At 44.7% G+C, this 21,424-nt stretch overlaps 1 protein-coding gene across 1 annotated transcript; it reads left to right on the plus strand.

Annotated features, from left to right (window-relative positions):
- The first annotated feature begins 983 nt into the window (after positions 1 to 983).
- Positions 984 to 20,015, plus strand: LOC310866417 (NACHT, LRR and PYD domains-containing protein 3-like). Its single transcript, XM_083776021.1, has 9 exons — positions 984 to 1,191; positions 9,391 to 9,449; positions 9,770 to 11,152; positions 11,618 to 12,158; positions 13,383 to 13,556; positions 14,160 to 14,333; positions 14,415 to 14,570; positions 17,671 to 17,711; positions 18,487 to 20,015. Exons 1-9 carry the CDS (start codon positions 1,124 to 1,126, stop codon positions 19,053 to 19,055), a joined length of 3,165 nt encoding a protein of 1,054 aa, XP_083632147.1. The 5' UTR covers positions 984 to 1,123; the 3' UTR covers positions 19,056 to 20,015.
- Positions 20,016 to 21,424: the final 1,409 nt, after the last annotated feature.

The raw sequence follows: 21,424 nt of genomic DNA on the forward strand, positions 1-21,424 counted from the left end.
CCCGCTTTGGGCGCTGGGGGCGTGTTCTCTCCTCTGCGTCATTAGAGCCCATACCCGAGCCGGGGTTGGCGAAAGGGCCTTTCTGTGTGGAGTTTGTATGTTCTCCCCGTTTCCCCTAGGGTAGGTACCCTCACATGTTCTCCCCGTGTCCCCTAGGGTAGGTACCCTCACATGTTCTCCCCGTGTCCCCTAGGGTAGGTACCCTCACATGTTCTCCCCGTGTCCCCTAGGGTAGGTACCCTCACATGTTCTCCCCATGTCCCCTAGGGTAGGTACCCTCACATGTTCTCCCCGTGTCCCCTAGGGTAGGTACCCTCACATGTTCCCCCCATGTCCCCTAGGGTAGGTACCCTCACATGTTCTCCCCGTGTCCCTATAGGATAGGTACCATCACATGTTCTCCCCGTGTCCCCTAGGGTAGGTACCCTCACATGTTCTCCCCGTGTCCCCTAGGGTAGGTACCCTCACATGTTCTCCCCGTGTCCCCTAGGGTAGGTACCCTCACAAAAAACATGCAGTAATCCTGGTCTCTAAACTACCTCCCCCTAGCCATTCAGGGGGGCCTGATGGAGGTGAAAGGAACTTGTCCGAATAACGTGTTCTTTCCACGCTCTATGTCCGACCGGGGAAACTCTCCCCTGTCAGGTGAAAAGAAGCAGCTTGGACTCCTCATGCATAGAAGGAAGCATGCGGTCAGTCCGTTGCTCTCCCAGGTTGGCAGAGGAAGTGTAGTGCCCAGGATTACATTAGATAATTGACACCGGGTGAAAATCGTGGGATAATTTTTTTCTTTTAAGTAAAAATAAAACCAAGATTTCTAGGAAATGGGTGGATGTTAGAACTTAACACACCCAGGGAGCTAAAGGATATTATGGTCGGATGGTGGTAAAAAAATTACTTATATAACTGAAATAGCTGTGGTCAATGTTTACAGCTGAATGTTTAGGTTTAACTTTATAAGCTTTTTGTTTGTTTTCAACTAAGAATAATCACGTTTGAGTAGAACTTCCTAGACTATGAAATTGCCAAGCCTGATATGATTGTCTATAAATCCTGTTGATCCTCTCTTTGTAACAGGGTTGATCATCACAGAGCAGTCTCTCCTGTACCCAGCTGTGTCTCCATGAAGAGTGACTCGTCCATGCATGGACTTATTGACTTCAAAGATGGACACCACTCTACTGATCAAAGGTTGGAACATGAACTCCATCTGGTGTCTGAATTGTGTACTCCAAGTCAAATCAAAACAAACTTTATTTCTAAAGCATCTATCTGAGCAGATCTAATGGGGAGGGGCAAAAATAGAATAATGTGTTCACGTTTTATAGTGCCGGTGAGAAGGCGGGCAGCTGTGTTCTGCACTAGCTGTAAACGCCTGAGTGACGCCTGGTCGATGCCAATATACAAAGAGTTGCAATCATTTTTTCTTGATGAAATCAAAGCATGGATAACCATCTCCAGCTGTTTTTAGGGGAGGTAGGATTTGACCGTGGCGATGATTGGAAGAAGAGAGTTTTAACGACGGAGCTGATTTGTTTATTAAGTTTAAAATCTTTATCAAAAATAAAACCAAGAGGGGGGACAGTGGCACAGTCGGTAGTGTTGTCGCCTCACAGCTAGAAGGTCCTGGGTTCGATTCCCGCTGTGGGCGCTGGCGGCGTGTTCTCTCCTCTGCGTCATCAGAGCCCATACCCGAGGCGGGGTTGGCGAAAGGGCCTTTCTGTGTGGAGTTTGTATGTTCTCCCCGTTTCCCCTAGGGTATAGTACCCTCACATGTTCTCCCAGTGTCCCCTAGGGTAGGTACCCTCACATGTTCTCCCCGTGTCCCCTAGGGTAGGTACCCTCACATGTTCTCCCAGTGTCCCCTAGGGTATAGTACCCTCACATGTTCTCCCCGTGTCCCCTAGGGTAGGTACCATCACATGTTCTCCCCGTGTCCCCTAGGGTAGATACCCTCACATGTTCTCCCCGTGTCCCCTAGGGTAGGTACCCTCACATGTTCTCCCCGTGTCCCCTAGGGTAGGTACCCTCACAAAAACATGCAGTAATCCTGGTCGGAATGTGTTAAGGAGATAACTGTTACAATTGCTCAATTCAACAGACACCTTTTAACCCATTCTAAAAACACCTTCTCAATCCTGACCTAAGTTTTAAGTGTTTAGAGAGGCACTTGTCTTTTTCTCCTTGGGCAAATCATTCCATTGCACAGTTTGTACTACATGGAATACAAGCTACTGTTATGCTAATTACTGTCTGTTATTTACTTAGTATTATTTCTAGTAGTATTATTCACTGTCTCTGTATATGTATTGTTATTTCTGTCTGTATGATTCCAGAAGTGTCCACCACAGAGCAGAGTCTCCAACTCCCAGCCTTCTGTCTGTGAAGAGTGACTGGTCTAAAGGATATGTTCCTGACTTCAGTAACGAACCTGGACCTCCTGATTCACAGTATGTCAACCCTCCTATAAATATATACAACACTATAACACTGTAACACTATACAATATACTATAACACTATACAATATACACTATAACATATTTTATAGTGCCGGTGAGAAGGCGGGCAGCTGTGTTCTGCACTAGCTGTAAACGCCTGAGTGACGCCTGGTCGATGCCAATATACAAAGAGTTGCAATCATTTTTTCTTGATGAAATCAAAGCATGGATAACCATCTCCAGCTGTTTTTAGGGGAGGTAGGATTTGACCGTGGCGATGATTGGAAGAAGAGAGTTTTAACGACGGAGCTGATTTTGTTTATTAAGTTTAAAATCTTTATAAAAAATAAAACCAAGATGGGGGACAGTGGCACAGTCGGTAGTGTTGTCGCCTCACAGCTAGAAGGTCCTGGGTTCGATTCCCGCTGTGGGCGCTGGGGGCGTGTTCTCTGCGTCATCAGAGCCCATACCCGAGGCGGGGTTGGCGAAAGGGCCTTTCTGTGTGGAGTTTGTATGTTCTCCCCGTTTCCCCTAGGGTAGGTATATGCTCACATGTTCTCCCCGTGTCCCCTAGGGTAGGTACCCTCACATGTTCTCCCCGTGTCCCCTAGGGTAGGTACCCTCACATGTTCTCCCAGTGTCCCCTAGGCCTAGGGTATAGTACCCTCACATGTTCTCCCCGTGTCCCCTAGGGTAGGTACCCTCACATGTTCTCCCCGTGTCCCCTAGGGTAGGTACCCTCACATGTTCTCCCCGTGTCCCCTAGGGTAGGTACCCTCACATGTTCTCCCCGTGTCCCCTAGGGTAGGTACCCTCACATGTTCTCCCCGTGTCCCTTAGGGTAGGTACCCTCACATGTTCTCCCCGTGTCCCCTAGGGTAGGTGCCCTCACAAAAACATGCAGTAATCCTGGTCGGAATGTGTTAAGGAGATAACTGTTACAATTGCTCAATTCAACAGACACCTTTTAACCCATTCTAAAAACACCTTCTCAATCCTGACCTAAGTTTTAAGTGTTTAGAGAGGCACTTGTCTTTATCTCCTTGGGCAAATCATTCCATTGCACCGTTTGTACTACATGGAATACAAGCTACTGTTATGCTAATTACTGTCTGTTATTTACTTAGTATTATTTCTAGTAGTATTATTCACTGTCTCTGTTTATGTATTGTTATTTCTGTCTGTATGATTCCAGAAGTGTCCACCACAGAGCAGAGTCTCCAACTCCCAGCCTTCTGTCTGTGAAGAGTGACTGGTCTAAAGGATTTGTTCCTGACTTCAGTAACGAACCTGGACCTCCTGATTCACAGTATGTCAACCCTCCTATAAATATATACAACACTATAACACTATAACACTATACAATATACAGTATAAAATATTTTATAGTGCCGGTGAGAAGGCGGGCAGCTGTGTTCTGCACTAGCTGTAAACGCCTGAGTGACGCCTGGTCGATGCCAATATACAAAGAGTTGCAATAATCTATTCTTGATGAAATCAAAGCATGGATAACCATCTCCAGCTGTTTTTAGGGGAGGTAGGATTTGACCGTGGCGATGATTGGAAGAAGAGAGTTTTAACGACGGAGCTGATTTGTTTATTAAGTTTAAAATCTTTATCAAAAATAAAACCAAGAGGGGGGACAGTGGCACAGTCGGTAGTGTTGTCGCCTCACAGCTAGAAGGTCCTGGGTTCGATTCCCGCTGTGGGCGCTGGCGGCGTGTTCTCTCCTCTGCGTCATCAGAGCCCATACCCGAGGCGGGGTTGGCGAAAGGGCCTTTCTGTGTGGAGTTTGTATGTTCTCCCCGTTTCCCTTAGGGTATAGTACCCTCACATGTTCTCCCAGTGTCCCCTAGGGTAGGTACCCTCACATGTTCTCCCCGTGTCCCCTAGGGTAGGTACCCTCACATGTTCTCCCAGTGTCCCCTAGGGTATAGTACCCTCACATGTTCTCCCCGTGTCCCCTAGGGTAGGTACCATCACATGTTCTCCCCGTGTCCCCTAGGGTAGATACCCTCACATGTTCTCCCCGTGTCCCCTAGGGTAGGTACCCTCACATGTTCTCCCCGTGTCCCCTAGGGTAGGTACCCTCACAAAAACATGCAGTAATCCTGGTCGGAATGTGTTAAGGAGATAACTGTTACAATTGCTCAATTCAACAGACACCTTTTAACCCATTCTAAAAACACCTTCTCAATCCTGACATAAGTTTTAAGTGTTTAGAGAGGCACTTGTCTTTTTCTCCTTGGGCAAATCATTCCATTGCACAGTTTGTACTACATGGAATACAAGCTACTGTTATGCTAATTACTGTCTGTTATTTACTTAGTATTATTTCTAGTAGTATTATTCACTGTCTCTGTATATGTATTGTTATTTCTGTCTGTATGATTCCAGAAGTGTCCACCACAGAGCAGAGTCTCCAACTCCCAGCCTTCTGTCTGTGAAGAGTGACTGGTCTAAAGGATATGTTCCTGACTTCAGTAACGAACCTGGACCTCCTGATTCACAGTATGTCAACCCTCCTATAAATATATACAACACTATAACACTATACAATATACACTATAACATATTTTATAGTGCCGGTGAGAAGGCGGGCAGCTGTGTTCTGCACTAGCTGTAAACGCCTGAGTGACACCTGGTCGATGCCAATATACAAAGAGTTGCAATAATCTATTCTTGATGAAATCAAAGCATGGATAACCATCTCCAGCTGTTTTTAGGGGAGGTAGGATTTGACCGTGGCGATGATTGGAAGAAGATAGTTTTAACGACGGAGCTGATTTGTTTATTAAGTTTAAAATGTATCAAAAATCAAACCAAGAGGGGGGACAGTGGCACAGTCGGTAGTGTTGTCGCCTCACAGCTAGAAGGTCCTGGGTTCGATTCCCGCTGTGGGCGCTGGGGGCGTGTTCTCTCCTCTGCGTCATCAGAGCCCATACCCGAGGCGGGGTTGGCGAAAGGGCCTTTCTGTGTGGAGTTTGTATGTTCTCCCTGTTTCCCCTAGGGTATAGTACCCTCACATGTTCTCCCAGTGTCCCCTAGGGTAGGTACCCTCACATGTTCTCCCCGTGTCCCCTAGGGTAGGTACCCTCACATGTTCTCCCAGTGTCCCCTAGGGTATAGTACCCTCACATGTTCTCCCAGTGTCCCCTAGGGTATAGTACCCTCACATGTTCTCCCCGTGTCCCCTAGGGTAGGTACCCTCACATGTTCTCCCCGTGTCCCCTAGGGTAGGTACCCTCACATGTTCTCCCTGTGTCCCCTAGGGTAGGTACCCTCACATGTCCCCCCCGTGTCCACTAGGGTAGGTACCCTCACATATTCTCCCTGTGTCCCCTAGGGTAGGTACCCTCACATGTTCTCCCCGTTTCCCCTAGGTTAGGTACCCTCACATGTTCTCCCCGTGTCCCCTAGGGTAGGTACCCTCACATGTTCTCCCCGTTTCCCCTAGGTTAGGTACCCTCACATGTTCTCCCCGTGTCCCCAAGGGTAGGTACCCTCACATGTTCTCCCCGTGTCCCCTAGGGTAGGTACCCTCACATGTTCTCCCCGTGTCCCCTAGGGTAGTTACCCTCACATGTTCTCCCCGTGTCCCCTAGGGTAGGTACCCTCACATGTTCTCCCCGTGTCCCCTAGGGTAGGTACCCTCACAATATACAAAGAGTTGCAATAATCTATTCTTGATGAAATCAAAGCATGGATAACCATCTCCAGCTGTTTTTAGGGGAGGTAGGATTTGACCGTGGCGATGATTGCAAGAAGAGAGTTTGAACGACGGAGCTGATTTGTTTATTAAGTTTAAAATCTTTATCAAAAATAAAACCAAGAGGGGGGACAGTGGCACAGTCGGTAGTGTTGTCGCCTCACAGCTAGAAGGTCCTGGGTTCGATTCCCGCTGTGGGCGCTGGGGGCGTGTTCTCTCCTCTGCGTCATCAGAGCCCATACCCGAGGCGGGGTTGGCGAAAGGGCCTTTCTGTGTGGAGTTTGTATGTTCTCCCCGTTTCCCCTAGGGTATAGTACCCTCACATGTTCTCCCAGTGTCCCCTAGGGTAGGTACCCTCACATGTTCTCCCTGTGTCCCCTAGGGTAGGTACCCTCACATGTTCTCCCTGTGTCCCCTAGGGTAGGTACCCTCACATGTTCTCCCCGTGTCCCCTAGGGTAGGTACCATCACATGTTCTCCCCGTGTCCCCTAGGGTAGATACCCTCACATGTTCTCCCCGTGTCCCCTAGGGTAGGTACCCTCACATGTTCTCCCCGTGTCCCCTAGGGTAGGTACCATCACATGTTCTCCCCGTGTCCCCTAGGGTAGATACCCTCACATGTTCTCCCTGTGTCCCCTAGGTTAGGTACTCTCACATGTTCTCCCCGTGGCCCCTACATTAGGTACCCTCCATAGACTGTAAAAAATATGGACAAAGCGTTCCCCGGGTCTAACATGAACGTAAAATGAAGCCTGTCAGTCCTTGTATTGTAAGTCGCCATCTTTCTAGATCCGTTTCGGCCCAGCTGGCCATTGGCTGGCCCAGACAACGAGGCGGGACTTCCCCCCTTCTTAGTTGGTTTTTATTTTGACTCAAGTGGGCGGGGAATCCCGATCATAGACTGTAACGGTAGCCACGCCCCTCAGAACATAGGCGGCTTTATGGTCATTCTTTTAATAAATGGGACCATCATTTTCCAAAATGAATATTATGACATTAGAAATGAGACTTTAAACTAATGACTGGAATCAGAAAGTATTCATGACCATGTTTATTAAGGTAATACAGTCTAGGTGAAGTTGGGCCCATATACATGGACTTCTATGGGGCTATGGGTTTTTTTGGGCCCAATGACAGCGCCACAACAGGCCATTATATGAACTTTCAGGAAATCCCGATTTCCTTAGTGGCTTCACAAAATATCTGTCTGACTGCCCCCCTGGTACCCTCACATGTTCTCCCCGTGTCCCCTAGGGTAGGTACCCTCACAAAAACATGCAGTAATCCTGGTCGGAATGTGTTAAGGAGATAACTGTTACAATTGCTCAATTCAACAGACACCTTTTAACCCATTCTAAAAACACCTTCTCAATCCTGACCTAAGTTTTAAGTGTTTAGAGAGGCACTTGTCTTTTTCTCCTTGGGCAAATCATTCCATTGCACAGTTTGTACTACATGGAATACAAGCTACTGTTATGCTAATTACTGTCTGTTATTTACTTAGTATTATTTCTAGTAGTATTATTCACTGTCTCTGTATATGTATTGTTATTTCTGTCTGTATGATTCCAGAAGTGTCCACCACAGAGCAGAGTCTCCAACTCCCAGCCTTCTGTCTGTGAAGAGTGACTGGTCTAAAGGATATGTTCCTGACTTCAGTAACGAACCTGGACCTCCTGATTCACAGTATGTCAACCCTCCTATAAATATATACAACACTATAACACTGTAACACTATACAATATACTATAACACTATACAATATACACTATAACATATTTTATAGTGCCGGTGAGAAGGCGGGCAGCTGTGTTCTGCACTAGCTGTAAACGCCTGAGTGACGCCTGGTCGATGCCAATATACAAAGAGTTGCAATAATCTATTCTTGATGAAATCAAAGCATGGATAACCATCTCCAGCTGTTTTTAGGGGAGGTAGGATTTGACCGTGGCGATGATTGGAAGAAGAGAGTTTTAACGACGGAGCTGATTTGTTTATTAAGTTTAAAATGTATCAAAAATAAAACCAAGAGGGGGGACAGTGGCACAGTCGGTAGTGTTGTCGCCTCACAGCTAGAAGGTCCTGGGTTCGATTCCCGCTGTGGGCGCTGGGGGCGTGTTCTCTCCTCTGCATCATCAGAGCCCATACCCGATGTCAGGGGGTAACCGGCTAGCCGGTTAGCCGACCGTTAAGAAATATCCGAGTATGCTTATCAGCTTTACGGTTAATTTGCATGATAATAAATGCGTGTTCTGATCTTAAATCCCTTTATTTTAGATTGTTTTTAGTAATAGTACAACATAAACATTACAGAGACTGTAGTTATCACTGTACAATACTGTACAAAACAGTTGTCATGTTGCACACATGCCTAAAATTGCTGTTATTTGCGCCGCCCAGCTCGTCACACTCCAGGCTGCATGAACAGCGCTGCTCGGGCGCCGTTTTCTGCCCCCTCAATGTCCCAAAGTTCTCCCCACACTGGCACGGCTTACGGCTATCAAGTTAGCCATGTTCTATCCATGTTTGAGGGGTTTCTCGTCAGCGAAAGGTCAAGAAACAGAACACGGTGACATGCATGCTGATCGTCCTTAATAATTAAAAAAGGCTTAGCCCATGCGTCCAGTGGCTTTATAGTTAGGCTATAGGCTGCTCAGATCTGGACTGGACTTATTTATGTTTAGGAATAGAACCGGCGGACCTCTGTACTGTAGACGCGCAGATGCATGCGTCCAGATGTGATGCGTTGTTTATTGATGATTAAGCCTACAACAATTTATTTATATTGTTAAATGTTGCTTTAACAACATTTAGTTTGTCTTTTAAAAAGGAGCATAAATACATTTATACCATTCGTCTACCAACTTTAATTATGTAGCCTATACTATGCATATTACATTTGGGGTAAAAAAATCAACAACCGTTAATTAACCGGCTGGAAAATTAACCGTTAGATACATATGTATCTATATGTATATATTCTATTGTCTTCATCTATATGTATCCATATATTCTATTGTCTTCATATATATATGTATCTATATGTATATATTCTATTGTCTTCATCTATATGTATATATTCTATTGTCTTCATCTATATGTATCTATTCTATTGTCTTCATCTATATGTATCTATTCTATTGTCTTCATCTATATGTATCTATTCTATTGTCTTCATCTATATATATATTCTATTGTCTTCATCTATATGTATCTATTCTATTGTCTTCATCTCCACAGAGAGACATTCAGAAACACACCTGGACAGAAGACATTCAGTCGAACCACACCTGGACACAGTAAGACTGGACACATTTTACACCAACATTTTATTTCAATGAATGGAATGTTTAAATAGCAGCAGACTCATCAGATTAAATATACTCGTTGTATTCCTGTCTCAATGTCCAAATACTGATGATAAACACATACATTTAGACTAAAGAAACGATCCAATCTTGTTTATTTTAGCCAATTTTCTCCTTTTTTTCTTTTACAAATTTAGATTTTCTGTAGGATATAATTATATACATAGTAGTTTTAATGCTATGGATTGTTCAATGTAAAGTTGTAAATGAAGCATAATGTTTAACATGTATTAATTGTCTCCTCATATCAGATGTCCGTCTGCCGGAGTATTTAAAGGTCTATAAGGTCACTTTCGACGGTCTTGATCATGTGGCATACGTCACTGAAGAGTCCTCCTCCCTCTCCGACATCTACACAGAACTCCACCTATCAGCGGGAGGGAGTGAAGGGGTTAATCAGCAACATGAGGTGTGGCAGCTTGAGACCGCCTCCAGCATGAAGACCATCTATGACGTCATAATCAAGTGCCGTGCCATCTTTAAGACCCTCCTCCCTGGCAGAGACACACCCAGCAGCAGAGTTCTGACCATTGGCATCGCTGGCATCGGGAAGACATTCTCCGTGCGTAAGTTCGCTCTGGACTGGGCGAGAGGTTTGGAGAACCAAGACATCAATCTCCTGGTTTTCTTCGCATTCCGGGAGCTGAACTTGGTCCGAGATGAGCAGCACAGTCTTCTCTCACTGATCCATATTTTCCATCCAACGTTAGAGAAGGTCACAGCAGAGCAGCTCGCTGCCTGGAAAGTTGGCTTCATCTTCGATGGTCTCGATGAAAGCAGGTTTCCGCTGAAATTCCAGAACATTGACGTCGATTCCGACGCCTTCGACAACAATGACGTCGTCTCTGATGTCACGGTGACATCATCGGTGGGCCTGCTGTTGACGAACCTCATCAAGAGGAATCTGCTCCCCTCGGCTCTCCTCTGGATAACCACCAGACCTGCAGCAGCCTATCAGATCCCTCCTGAATGCGTTGACATGGTGACAGAAATACGAGGGTTCACAGACCCCCAGAAGGAGGAGTTCTTCAGGAAGATGTTCAGTGATGATGAGGAGCTGGCCAGCACCATCATCTCACACGTGAAGACATCAAAGAGCATCCACATCATGTGTCACATCCCAGTCTTCTGTTGGATGACCGCTACCGTTGTGGAGGACCTGGTGAAGACAGGCAAGACAGGACAGCTGCCCAAGAGCCTGACCGGGATGTTCAGCCAGTTCATATCGCTCATGATAAAAAAGATGATGACGAAGTATGGCGAGACTGACAGGGATGTTCTTCTGATGCTGTGCCTGCTGGCGTTTGTACATCTGGAGAAAGGCAGCGTCACGTTCTACCAAGAAGACCTGGAAGAGTGTGGTCTCGATGTGAACCACGCCACGCTGTACTCGGGAGTGTGCACAGAGATCTTCAAAGAAGAGACCGTTCGATCTCAGAGGAAGATCTACAGCTTTGTTCATCTGAGCATCCAGGAGTTCCTGGCTGCAGTCTACCTGATGCACTGTTTCACACAGAAGAACATGAAGGTACTGAAGACATTCCTGGGAGGAGAAGAAGAAGAAGAAGACGAAGAAGACGAAGAAGACGACGAAGACGTCTTCCTGCAGAGAGCCATGGAAGAATCCCTGAAGAGTATGGAAGGAGGAGGAGGAGGAGGAGGAGGAGGAGAAGAAGAAGAAGAAGACGTCTTCCTGCAGAGAGCCATGGAAGAATCCCTGAAGAGTATGGAAGGAGGAGGAGGAGGAGGAGAAGAAGACGTCATCCTGCAGAGAGCCATGGAAGGAGGAGGAGGAGGAGGAGGAGGAGGAGGAGAAGAAGAAGAAGAAGACGTCTTCCTGCAGAGAGCCATGGAAGGAGGAGGAGGAGGAGGAGGAGAAGAAGAAGAAGAAGAAGACGTCTTCCTGCAGAGAGCCATGGAAGAATCCCTGAAGAGTATGGAAGGAGGAGGAGGAGGAGGAGAAGAAGAAGAAGAAGACGTCATCCTGCAGAGAGCCATGGAAGAATCCCTGAAGAGTATGGAAGGAGGAGGAGGAGGAGGAGGAGGTGGTGGTGGTGGTGGTGGAGGAGGAGGAGGAGGAGGGGGAGGAGGAGGAGGAGGAGGAGGAGGAGGAGAAGAAGATTCCATTGAAGAAACCCTGAAGAGTATGAATGAAGAAATGACCCTGGACGACTTCCTGCAGAGAGCCTTTCAAAAAGCCCTGAAGAGTAAGAACGGCCACCTGGACCTCTTTGTCCGCTTCCTTCATGGCCTCTCGCTGGAGTCCAACCAGAGTCTGTTAGGAGGCCTGCTGGGTCACACAGAGAACAGTCCAGAGAGCATCCAGAGAGTCATCAACAACCTGAAGGAGATGAAAATGGAAGATGGGAGTCTCTCTCCTGACAGATTCATCAACATCTTCCACTGTCTGATGGAGATGAACGACCTCTCAGTACATCAGGAGATCCAACAGTACCTGAAGTCAGCGGACAGATCAAAGACAGAACTGTCTCAGAGCCAGTGTTCAGCTCTGGCCTTCATACTGCTGACGTCAGACGAGCTTCTGGAGGAGTTTGACCTGCAACAATACCACACTATAGGAGCAGGATGGGGGGCGAGATCCAGACTACTCCCAGCTGTGAGGAACAGCAGAAAGGCTCGGTTAGTAGTCATGTGGATAGAAAACCTGTTAGAATCAATCTACCATCACACCTAATTACTATAATAATAATTAGGTCTTTAAGTGTGTGTGTGTGTGTGTGTGTGTGTGTGTGTGTGTGTGTGTGTGTGTGTGTGTGTGTGTATGTGTACGCACAGAGAACAAAGTAAAAAGAATAAATAAGAACATTCATAGATCAATCAATGCAAGTTACACACTGTAGTATTAAACCATTTTGGGCGGGAACCCCGTTTGGTGTTTTAACCCATTCTGACCTGAGATCAGATTCTAACACACAGAAGAATGGTGGTTCTTTAACGCATTTTGACCTGAGATCAGATTCTAAAAAATGTCTTCTAAATCCTGACAGTTTAAAAAAATAGCAGATCTACAAGCTCATAGCGCGCCACTCGGTGGCGCGCTATGAGCTTGTAGATCTGCTATTTTTCAATAGCTAAAGCATGACATGATGCTAACACCAAAAGGGTTTCCCGCCCAAAATGGGTTAAACATCATGTTATGCTTTAGCTATTGAAAAATAGCAGACCTACAAGCTCATAGCGCGCCACCAAGTGGCGCGCTATGAGCTTGTAGGTCTGCTATTTTAATCGAAGAACAACTGACATAGAAACATAGCTTTTTCAGAAAACTGTCAGGATGTAGAAGACATTTTTAGAATCTGATCTCAGGTCAGAATGTGTTAATACAGATTATCTGTCTTTCACTTTGATGTTTTCTGGTTCCCTGTTCTTATATGACCTGTCAATATCTGACCAACTAGACTGTTCTTATATGACCTGTCAATATCTGACCAACTAGACTGTTCTTATATGACCTGTCAATATCTGACCAACTAGACTGTTCTTATATGACCTGTCAATATCCGACCAACTAGACTGTTCTTATATGACCTGTCAATATCTGACAAACTAGACTGTTCTTATATGACCTGTCAATATCCGACCAACTAGACTGTTCTTATATGACCTGTCAATATCTGACCAACTAGACTGTTCTTATATGACCTGTCAATATCTGACCAACTAGACTGTTCTTATATGACCTGTCAATATCCGACCAACTAGACTGTTCTTATATGACCTGTCAATATCTGACCAACTAGACATTGGTACATTTACATTACACTTTATAGTTAATTTCATTGAACATGAATTTGATCTAATCTGTGTTGATGATCACTGATTTTACATCATCTACATTTACAGACTTGTTGGCTGTAACCTCAACAAGGCAGAATGTGAGATTGTGGCTTCAGCTCTCAGCTCTAATCCTTCACATCTAAGAGAATTGGACATCAGTTATAATGACATAACGGATCCATCCATGGACCTGCTCACTGCTGCTTTGAAGAGTCCAAACTGTCATCTGGAGATACTGAGGTCACATTATTATTTACATTAGTTCTGTTTGATTATTTATAGTTTGATTCTTAATAATAAGAGTGTTAATAAAGTTGACATCATGGTATCCCACTGATTAGAATAATAATATGGTCAGAGTTTGTGTTGTCTAGTTCACACTCTCACATCACAATGCTACGGTACAGTAACTACAATATGTGATCCATCATGGCTGATAGGGGATTATCATTATCAATGCTACGGTACAGTAACTACAATATGTGATCCATCATGGCTGCTAGGGGATTATCATTATCAATGCTACGGTACAGTAACTACAATATGTGATCCATCATGGCTGCTAGGGAATTATCATTATCAATGCTACGGTACAGTAACTACAATATGTGATCCATCATGGCTGCTAGGGGATTATCATTATGTGAACTAATGGGGTACAGTGATTACAGTATGTAGTCATGTTGGCACGCACGCACACACACACTTACACACACACAATTCCTATGTTGGAAGATTAAGATTATGATGATTTACTTCACATTATCCCTGCCTACCTTCTCTTTCCATCTCTTTACTCCAAAACTGTGATATTCAGTCCAGATATTCCATGTGTAATTACAGACTTGCTGGCTGTATCTTCACACAGACAGGATTTGAAGTTCTGCTCTCAGCTCTCAGCTCTAATCTTCTCCATCTGAAAGAATTGGACCTCAGTTTCATCTCCCTGCAGGAATCACAACTGCTCCAGCTCTCTGCGTTACTGAAGAGTCCACAGTGTGGACTGCAGATCCTGGGGTAAAGAATGTGTGTTCTCTCTGTGTGGATCTCTACGTGAACATCAACACAGCACTTTGTTAAATGTGTATTTCTCTGCAGGTTGTCAGGCTGTGGAGTCACAGAGGAAGGCTGTTCTTCTCTGGCTTCAGCTGTGACCTCCAACCCCTCCTCCCAGCTGAAACAGCTGGACTTGAACTTCAGCCACTTAGGAGACTCTGCTCTGAAGAAGCTGTCTGTTGCCCTGGAGACTGTCAAGTGAGTAGACTTGTGTAGAGTGGCCGTCAAAGGTTCCAGGTTAAATTCCCGGCTCCTCCTGGCTGCTACATGTCGAAGTGTCCTTGAGAAAGACTCTCTGAACCCCTAACAGCTCCCGATGAGCATGCATGTTTTCCTCTGCCATCGGTGGGTGAATGTGAACTACATTGTAATGTAAAGCGCTTTAGAAATGCAGTTTCCCATATTATCATGTCATATTACCATATGATCCATGGTTCATTCTAGCAGAGATTTAATATACAGTAGATAGTGACTATGTTCCATGGTTCTATAACATAGATTAATATACAGTAGATAGTGTCTATGTTCCATGGTTCTATAACATAGATTAATATACAGTAGATAGTGTCTATGTTCCATGGTTCTATAATCTATAACATAGATTAATATACAGTAGATAGTGTCTATGTTCCATGGTTCTATAATCTATAACATAGATTAATATACAGTAGATAGTGACTATGTTCCATGGTTCTATAACATAGATTAATATACAGTAGATAGTGTCTATGTTCCATGGTTCTATAACATAGATTAATATACAGTAGATAGTGTCTGTGTTCCATGGTTCTATAACATAGATTAATATACAGTAGATAGTGTCTGTGTTCCATGGTTCTATAACATAGATTAATATACAGTAGATAGTGTCTGTGTTCCATGGTTATATAACATAGATTAATACACAGTAGATAGTGTCTATGTTCCATGGTTATATATAACATACATGGGGGGCCAACTGGCGGCCCGGGAGCCACATGCAGCCCCCACCATCACTTAAAGCGGCCCGCAGGTATATATATCCGAACATTGATATAATATTGTTTTGATGTCTATTTTGTATGGCCAATGTATTTGTATTTGGTTCATAAAGTTAAATGCATTTGAATAAATAAAAATGTTACTTTTCAGGATTCCAATTCAAAAATAGCAAAAGAATAATTCAGGATTTCAGTTCAAATAATAGCAAAAATAGCTGATCCACAAGCTCAAAAGGCGTCACATTGTTCATTGTTGTGAGCTTGTAGATTGGCTGTTTTTGCTACGACAGTAGTGTGCAATGTAATGTGTAATATGTGTCCCTCTGGGGTGAGGGTGGAAATATAGCAGAACTCTGACTAGGGAGATAGGTGGGTTATTGTTCTGAGTTTTAATTAATGTAGAATGTAATTAGATGTAATTACTTACCTCTGTCATCGGTGTATGAATGTGTGTGTGAATGGGTGAATGTTTCTACATCCTGTCTGTCTGTCTGTCTGTTCCAGGGGGTCCTTGGGGGGGTTCCAGGGGTCTTCTACATCCTGACAGTTTTCTGAAAAAGCTATGTTTCTATGTCAGTCGTTCTTCGATTTTTCAAAAATAGCAGACCTACAATCTCGTAGCGCGCCACTCGGTGGCGCGCTACGAGCTTGTAGATCTTCTATTTTTCAATGGCTAACACCAAAAGGGGTTCCCGTTCAGAATGGGTTGAACACTTTATCCATATTTTATATGTTGGCTATCTTTTTTTTAATAGTTAGTTATAGTATTTTAAACAAAAAAGGCTCTTTCACACACTTATGCCGCAGTGTGCCAGTGATCACCCTCCGTATTTGTGCCAATGTTGGCACTGGTGCCTAAGGTTGCCTTTAGACAATTTTAACCCATTTTGGGGCGGGAACCCCTTTTGGTGTTTGAAGCATTATGTTACACTTTAGCTATTGAAAAATAGCAGATCTACAAGCTCATAGCGTGGCACTCGGTGAGGTCTGCTATTTTTGAAAAATCATGAAAGTGTGGCACAAATCTTTGAATATATATTCTTTCAGCGCGAACATTTTTTACTCAAATCTTTTGCTTCTGGGGGGTGTGGGGGGAGGGGTCCCTGGAACAACATATTTTCAGATGGGGGTCTGCGGCCAGTTACATATAATTTTTGGGGTCCTTGACATGAAATATTGAGCACCACTGATACAGAAACAGGTATTTCAGAAAACTGTCAGAATTTAGAAGACATTTTTTTTAATTTCGACGTCAGGCCTAAATGGGTTAAAATAGCCAATTACAAGCTCCGTTGTAACCAAATGGACCCAAAACAATCTCAGATTGAAAGGTGCAATAGACCACTAGATGTTGCTCTCTGAACACCTCTGTTTCATGAGGGTTCTTGCTTGACTCACATCTGTTCTGTAGGGCAGCAATATTATGCCGTTTGCAACGCTGCAATATGGTAGCCTGGCCAGTGTTCATTTTTACAGCTAATTCCAATTTAGTCTTTTGAATAACACACGTTTTAGTTTTAGACCTATTTTACTCATCTGAAATGGTCTAGTCTTAGTCTAGTCTTAGTGTTAGTCAATAAACCTGTTGCCCACCCCTGTATTATAACATTAATATACAGTATAGTCGGTGTCTGTGTTCCATGGTTCTATTTCTAACATTTTGAATGTACAGTGATTTATACAGACAGTGATTTACAGTGAGTGTTATGATGTTCACCATGATATACTAGAATGATGAACAGCATCTGAATCTAAACAGTGTTCTAAATGACATCATAGTCTAAAGACATGAGGATAGAAGTATTGATATATTTAACATGTCTATAATCTATCTATAGAGATGATAGAAGTATCAGTGTGTAACAATCGCCCTCTTCACAGCAAGGCAAATTATTAACTAAGGAATAAATCAGCAGGATGGTGGGGTTTACTCTGAACACTTTATGTAGGAAGTTGTAATTGACGAAATCACAGGTAAACGGTACACTTCACAATGACGCCTCTCCCTGTCTCTTTCCCTACTAAATTAAATAAACAAACAAGAAAACAAACTCAAACCAACAGTCAATAATTACATTCAAACCCCCCTCCCGCCCCAAACCAGTCCCAAAGTCAGCTGAACGCAACTGCGCTTCGAATTAAACAAATAATAAAAATCGCGTCCGACCTCCCCTTCCAACGACTGATGTTTGGACAGAGTCTGTGGGAGAATGATGACAAAATGTGTTTAGTAAATATTTGGTGGGACTAAAACAGGCCGATGTGAGACATTAAGCAGCAGGTTTTGACTTGATTCATTGTTGTTCTACTTCCTACAGTGTGAATCATGGAGGAGAACGCTGGACTAAACCTCAACGCTGTGAACCTCAACTCCTTACAACACGTGAGTCTGTCTGTCTGTCTGTCTGTCTGTCTGTCTGTCTGTCTGTCTGTCTGTCTGTCTGTCTGTCTGTCTGTCTGTCTGTCTGTCTGTCTGTCTGTCTGTCTGTCTGTCTGTCTGTCTGTCTGTCTGTCTGTCTGTCTGTCTGTGATCTATCCTCAGACCCTCCTTTTCCCTCTACACCATATCTGCTGAAAATATCTGATCTTCAAGCTCACAACGTGTTGCGTTGCAACATGTTGTGGAACTGGGGGGGTTCCAGGGGGTCCGTGGAGGGTTCCAGGGGGTCCGTGGAGGGTTCCAGGGGTCTTTGACATCCTGACAGTTTTCTGAAAAAGCTATGTTTCTATGTCAGTCGTTCTCGATTTTTCAAAAATAGCAGACCTACAAGCTCGTATCGCGCCACTCGGTGGCGCGCTATGAGCTTGTAGATCTGCTATTTTTCAATAGCTAAAGCATAACATAGTGCTAACACCAAAAGGGGTTCCCGCCCAAAATGGGAGGATGGGTTAAACACTTTATCCATATTTTATACGTTGGCTATTTAAAAATAGCAGATCTACAAGCTCACAGCGCATCACTGCGTGCAGCGCTTTGAGCTTGTACATCTGATACTGTGTGTGTGTGTGTGTGTGTGTGTGTGTGTGTGTGTGTGTGTGTGTGTGTGTGTGTGTGTGTGTGTGTGTGTGAGATACGTGCACGTATCATTCAGTGAAGGATGTATTTAATGTGTACTGTGTTGTTTTCTCATCAGATTTCCAGCGTCTCACTCTGGACACAAACACAGCAAACCGTCGCCTCTCTCTGTCTGAGAACAACAGGAAGGTGACAAAGGATGGTCAGAGTCATTCATATCCTGATCATCCTGACAGGTTTGATAGAAAGCCTCAGGTTCTGAGTTCAGAGAGTCTAGATGAACGCTGCTACAGTGAGGTACAGTTCAGTGGAAAGGTTAGGATAGGAGTGACTGACGGAGACATCAGTAGGAAAGGAGACGGTCTGGACTGTCTGCTTGGAGGGAATGAACGGTCCTGGTGTCTGTCCTGTGCTGATGGTCAGCATGGTGACTATTACTGTGTCAGACACAATAGTAAGGTGACTCACCTTCCTATCCATCCCTCTGGCTCCAACAGAGTAGCCGTGTATCTGGACCGTCCCGCCGGGACTCTGTCCTTCTACAGAGTGTTAGAGGACACTCTGACTCACCTGTACACCGTCCAGACCGCCTTCACTCAACCGCTCTACGCTGGGTTCAATGTTAACCCTGACTCCTCTGTGTCTCTGTGTGAGCACAGACAGGCTGTTAGGACAGACGGGCTGTGAGCACAGACAGGCTGTGAGGACAGACAGACAGGCTGTGAGGACAGACAGACAGGCTGTTAGGACAGACAGACAGGCTGTGAGGATAGACAGACAGACGGGCTGTGAGGACAGACAGGCTGTGAGGACAGACAGACAGGCTGTGAGGACAGACAGACAGGCTGTGAGGACAGACAGACAGTGTGTTGTATCATAATGTAATAATCAGGAACAGGTGTGGTGGGGGGGGGGGGGGTGTTTACATAATCAATATGTTTTGGTTTCCATGGAGTCACTGTTAGGGTCATCTGGGGTCACGGTTAGGGGTCATCTGGGGTCACCGTTAGGGTCATCTGGGGTCACCGTTAGGGTCATATGGGGTCACCGTTAGGGTCATCTGGGGTCACCATTAGGGTCATCTGGGGTCGTTGAAATGTAAAAGTAGCACAGTGGTTCTCAACCTGTGGGTCGAGACCCTCTTATTTTCTTAAGATTAGTTTTTGGCTTTTCTATTGTATTCTATTCTATTTATATTCTATAACAATCATATACCTCAAGGAAACACACACACACACACACACACACAAACACACACACACACACACACACACACACACACACACACAGTGTGATGTGCATTGGGTCCAGATGGTTCAAATGGAACCAAATGGACCGCGACGGGGCACGGCACCTCCAATAAACATCCACCCAATCCACTTCTCTCCACCTGAGTCGTGCCCTGAGAGACAAAGACTTTGAGAAGCTGTCCAGTGTGTCGCAGCGTGAGCTTGTAGATCGGCTATTTGGTGTAAAAACAGTCATTACGACCGCATCAAGGCCCGCCAAATGTTTTATTCCAAAGACTGACTAAAACTAAAACAGAAATGTGCTGCCCAAAACAACACTGTTGTCACAATGCTGTTATCTTATATAACTATATATCTGTTGTTATATTTGAGATGTGTTGATTAAAAACATATTTACATTTCATGCTGTTGAACGCCTTCTTTGACCCTCCTATCATGTCCTATGACCCTTCTTTGAGGGGCGCTAGTCCCTCCTATCAGCAGCTTTTCAGGGTGAGTGTGACCCTCCTATGAGCAGCTTTTCAGGGTGAGTGTGACCCTCCTATGAACAGCTTTTCAGGGTGAGTGTGACCCTCCTATCAGCAGCTTTTCAGGGTGAGTCACCCTCCTATGAACAGCTTTTCAGGGTGAGTGTGACCCTCTGAACAGCTTTTCAGGGTGAGTGTGACCCTCCTATCAGCAGCTTTTCAGGGTGAGTGTGACCCTCCTCTGAACAGCTTTTCAGGGTGAGTGTGACCCTCCTATCAGCAGCTTTTCAGGGTGAGTGTGACCCTCCTATGAACAGCTTTTCAGGGTGAGTGTGACCCTCCTATGAACAGCTGTTCAGGGTGAGTGTGACCCTCCTCTGAACAGCTGTTCAGGGTGAGTGTGACCCTCCTATGAGCAGCTTTTCAGGGTGAGTGTGACCCTCCTATGAACAGCTGTTCAGGGTGAGTGTGACCCTCCTCTGAACAGCTGTTCAGGGTGAGTGTGACCCTCCTATGAGCAGCTTTTCAGGGTGAGTGTGACCCTCCTATGAACAGCTGTTCAGGGTGAGTGTAACCCTCCTATGAACAGCTGTTCAGGGTGAGTGTAACCCTCCTATGAACAGCTTTTCAGGGTGAGTGTGACCCTCCTCTGAACAGCTGTTCAGGGTGAGTGTGACCAGAACGCAAACATTGAAGCTAAAAGTGAGGGCAGAAAGATTGAAGACGGAAACGGTGAGGACACAACATTGCGATTGGCCGGAATGACATTCCGGATGATTTGATTGGTTGAACACGGAAAGTGATGTATGATGAATGATAAGAGCGCCCCTCACTTCACACGGGTGTGATTTTTCTTTTTCCTAACCCATTTTGGCCTGACGTCGAAATTTGAAAAATGTCCTTATGTTTCTGTGTGCTCAATATTTCATGTCAAGGACCCCAAAATAATATGTAATTGGCCACCGACCCCAATCTGAAAATATGTTGTTCCAGGGACCCCTCAGAAGCAAAGAGTTAAAATGTTCACTCTGTAATAATATATATTCAAACATTTCCACGCTTTAAAAAAAATAGATCTACAAGCTCATAGCGGTGGCGCGCTATGAGCTTGTATAGATCTGCTATTTTTCAATAGCTAAAGTATAACATAATGCTTAAACAACAAAATGGGTTAATGAAAGATGTTATACTTCCAGATTACTTCCATGTGTAACTATCATACCATGCGTTGTTGTTACACTTTAAACTCCAGCTTCTCGCTCAAATGTTTTCAAAAACATGTTTAATTATAATAAACATAGACATTGTTCAGCTGTAAATGAACATTGCGTGTGTGTTT

Source organism: Protomyctophum parallelum, assembly GCF_964188405.1.
Source record: "Protomyctophum parallelum genome assembly, chromosome: 11".
Classification (NCBI taxonomy): Eukaryota; Metazoa; Chordata; class Actinopteri; order Myctophiformes; family Myctophidae; genus Protomyctophum; species Protomyctophum parallelum.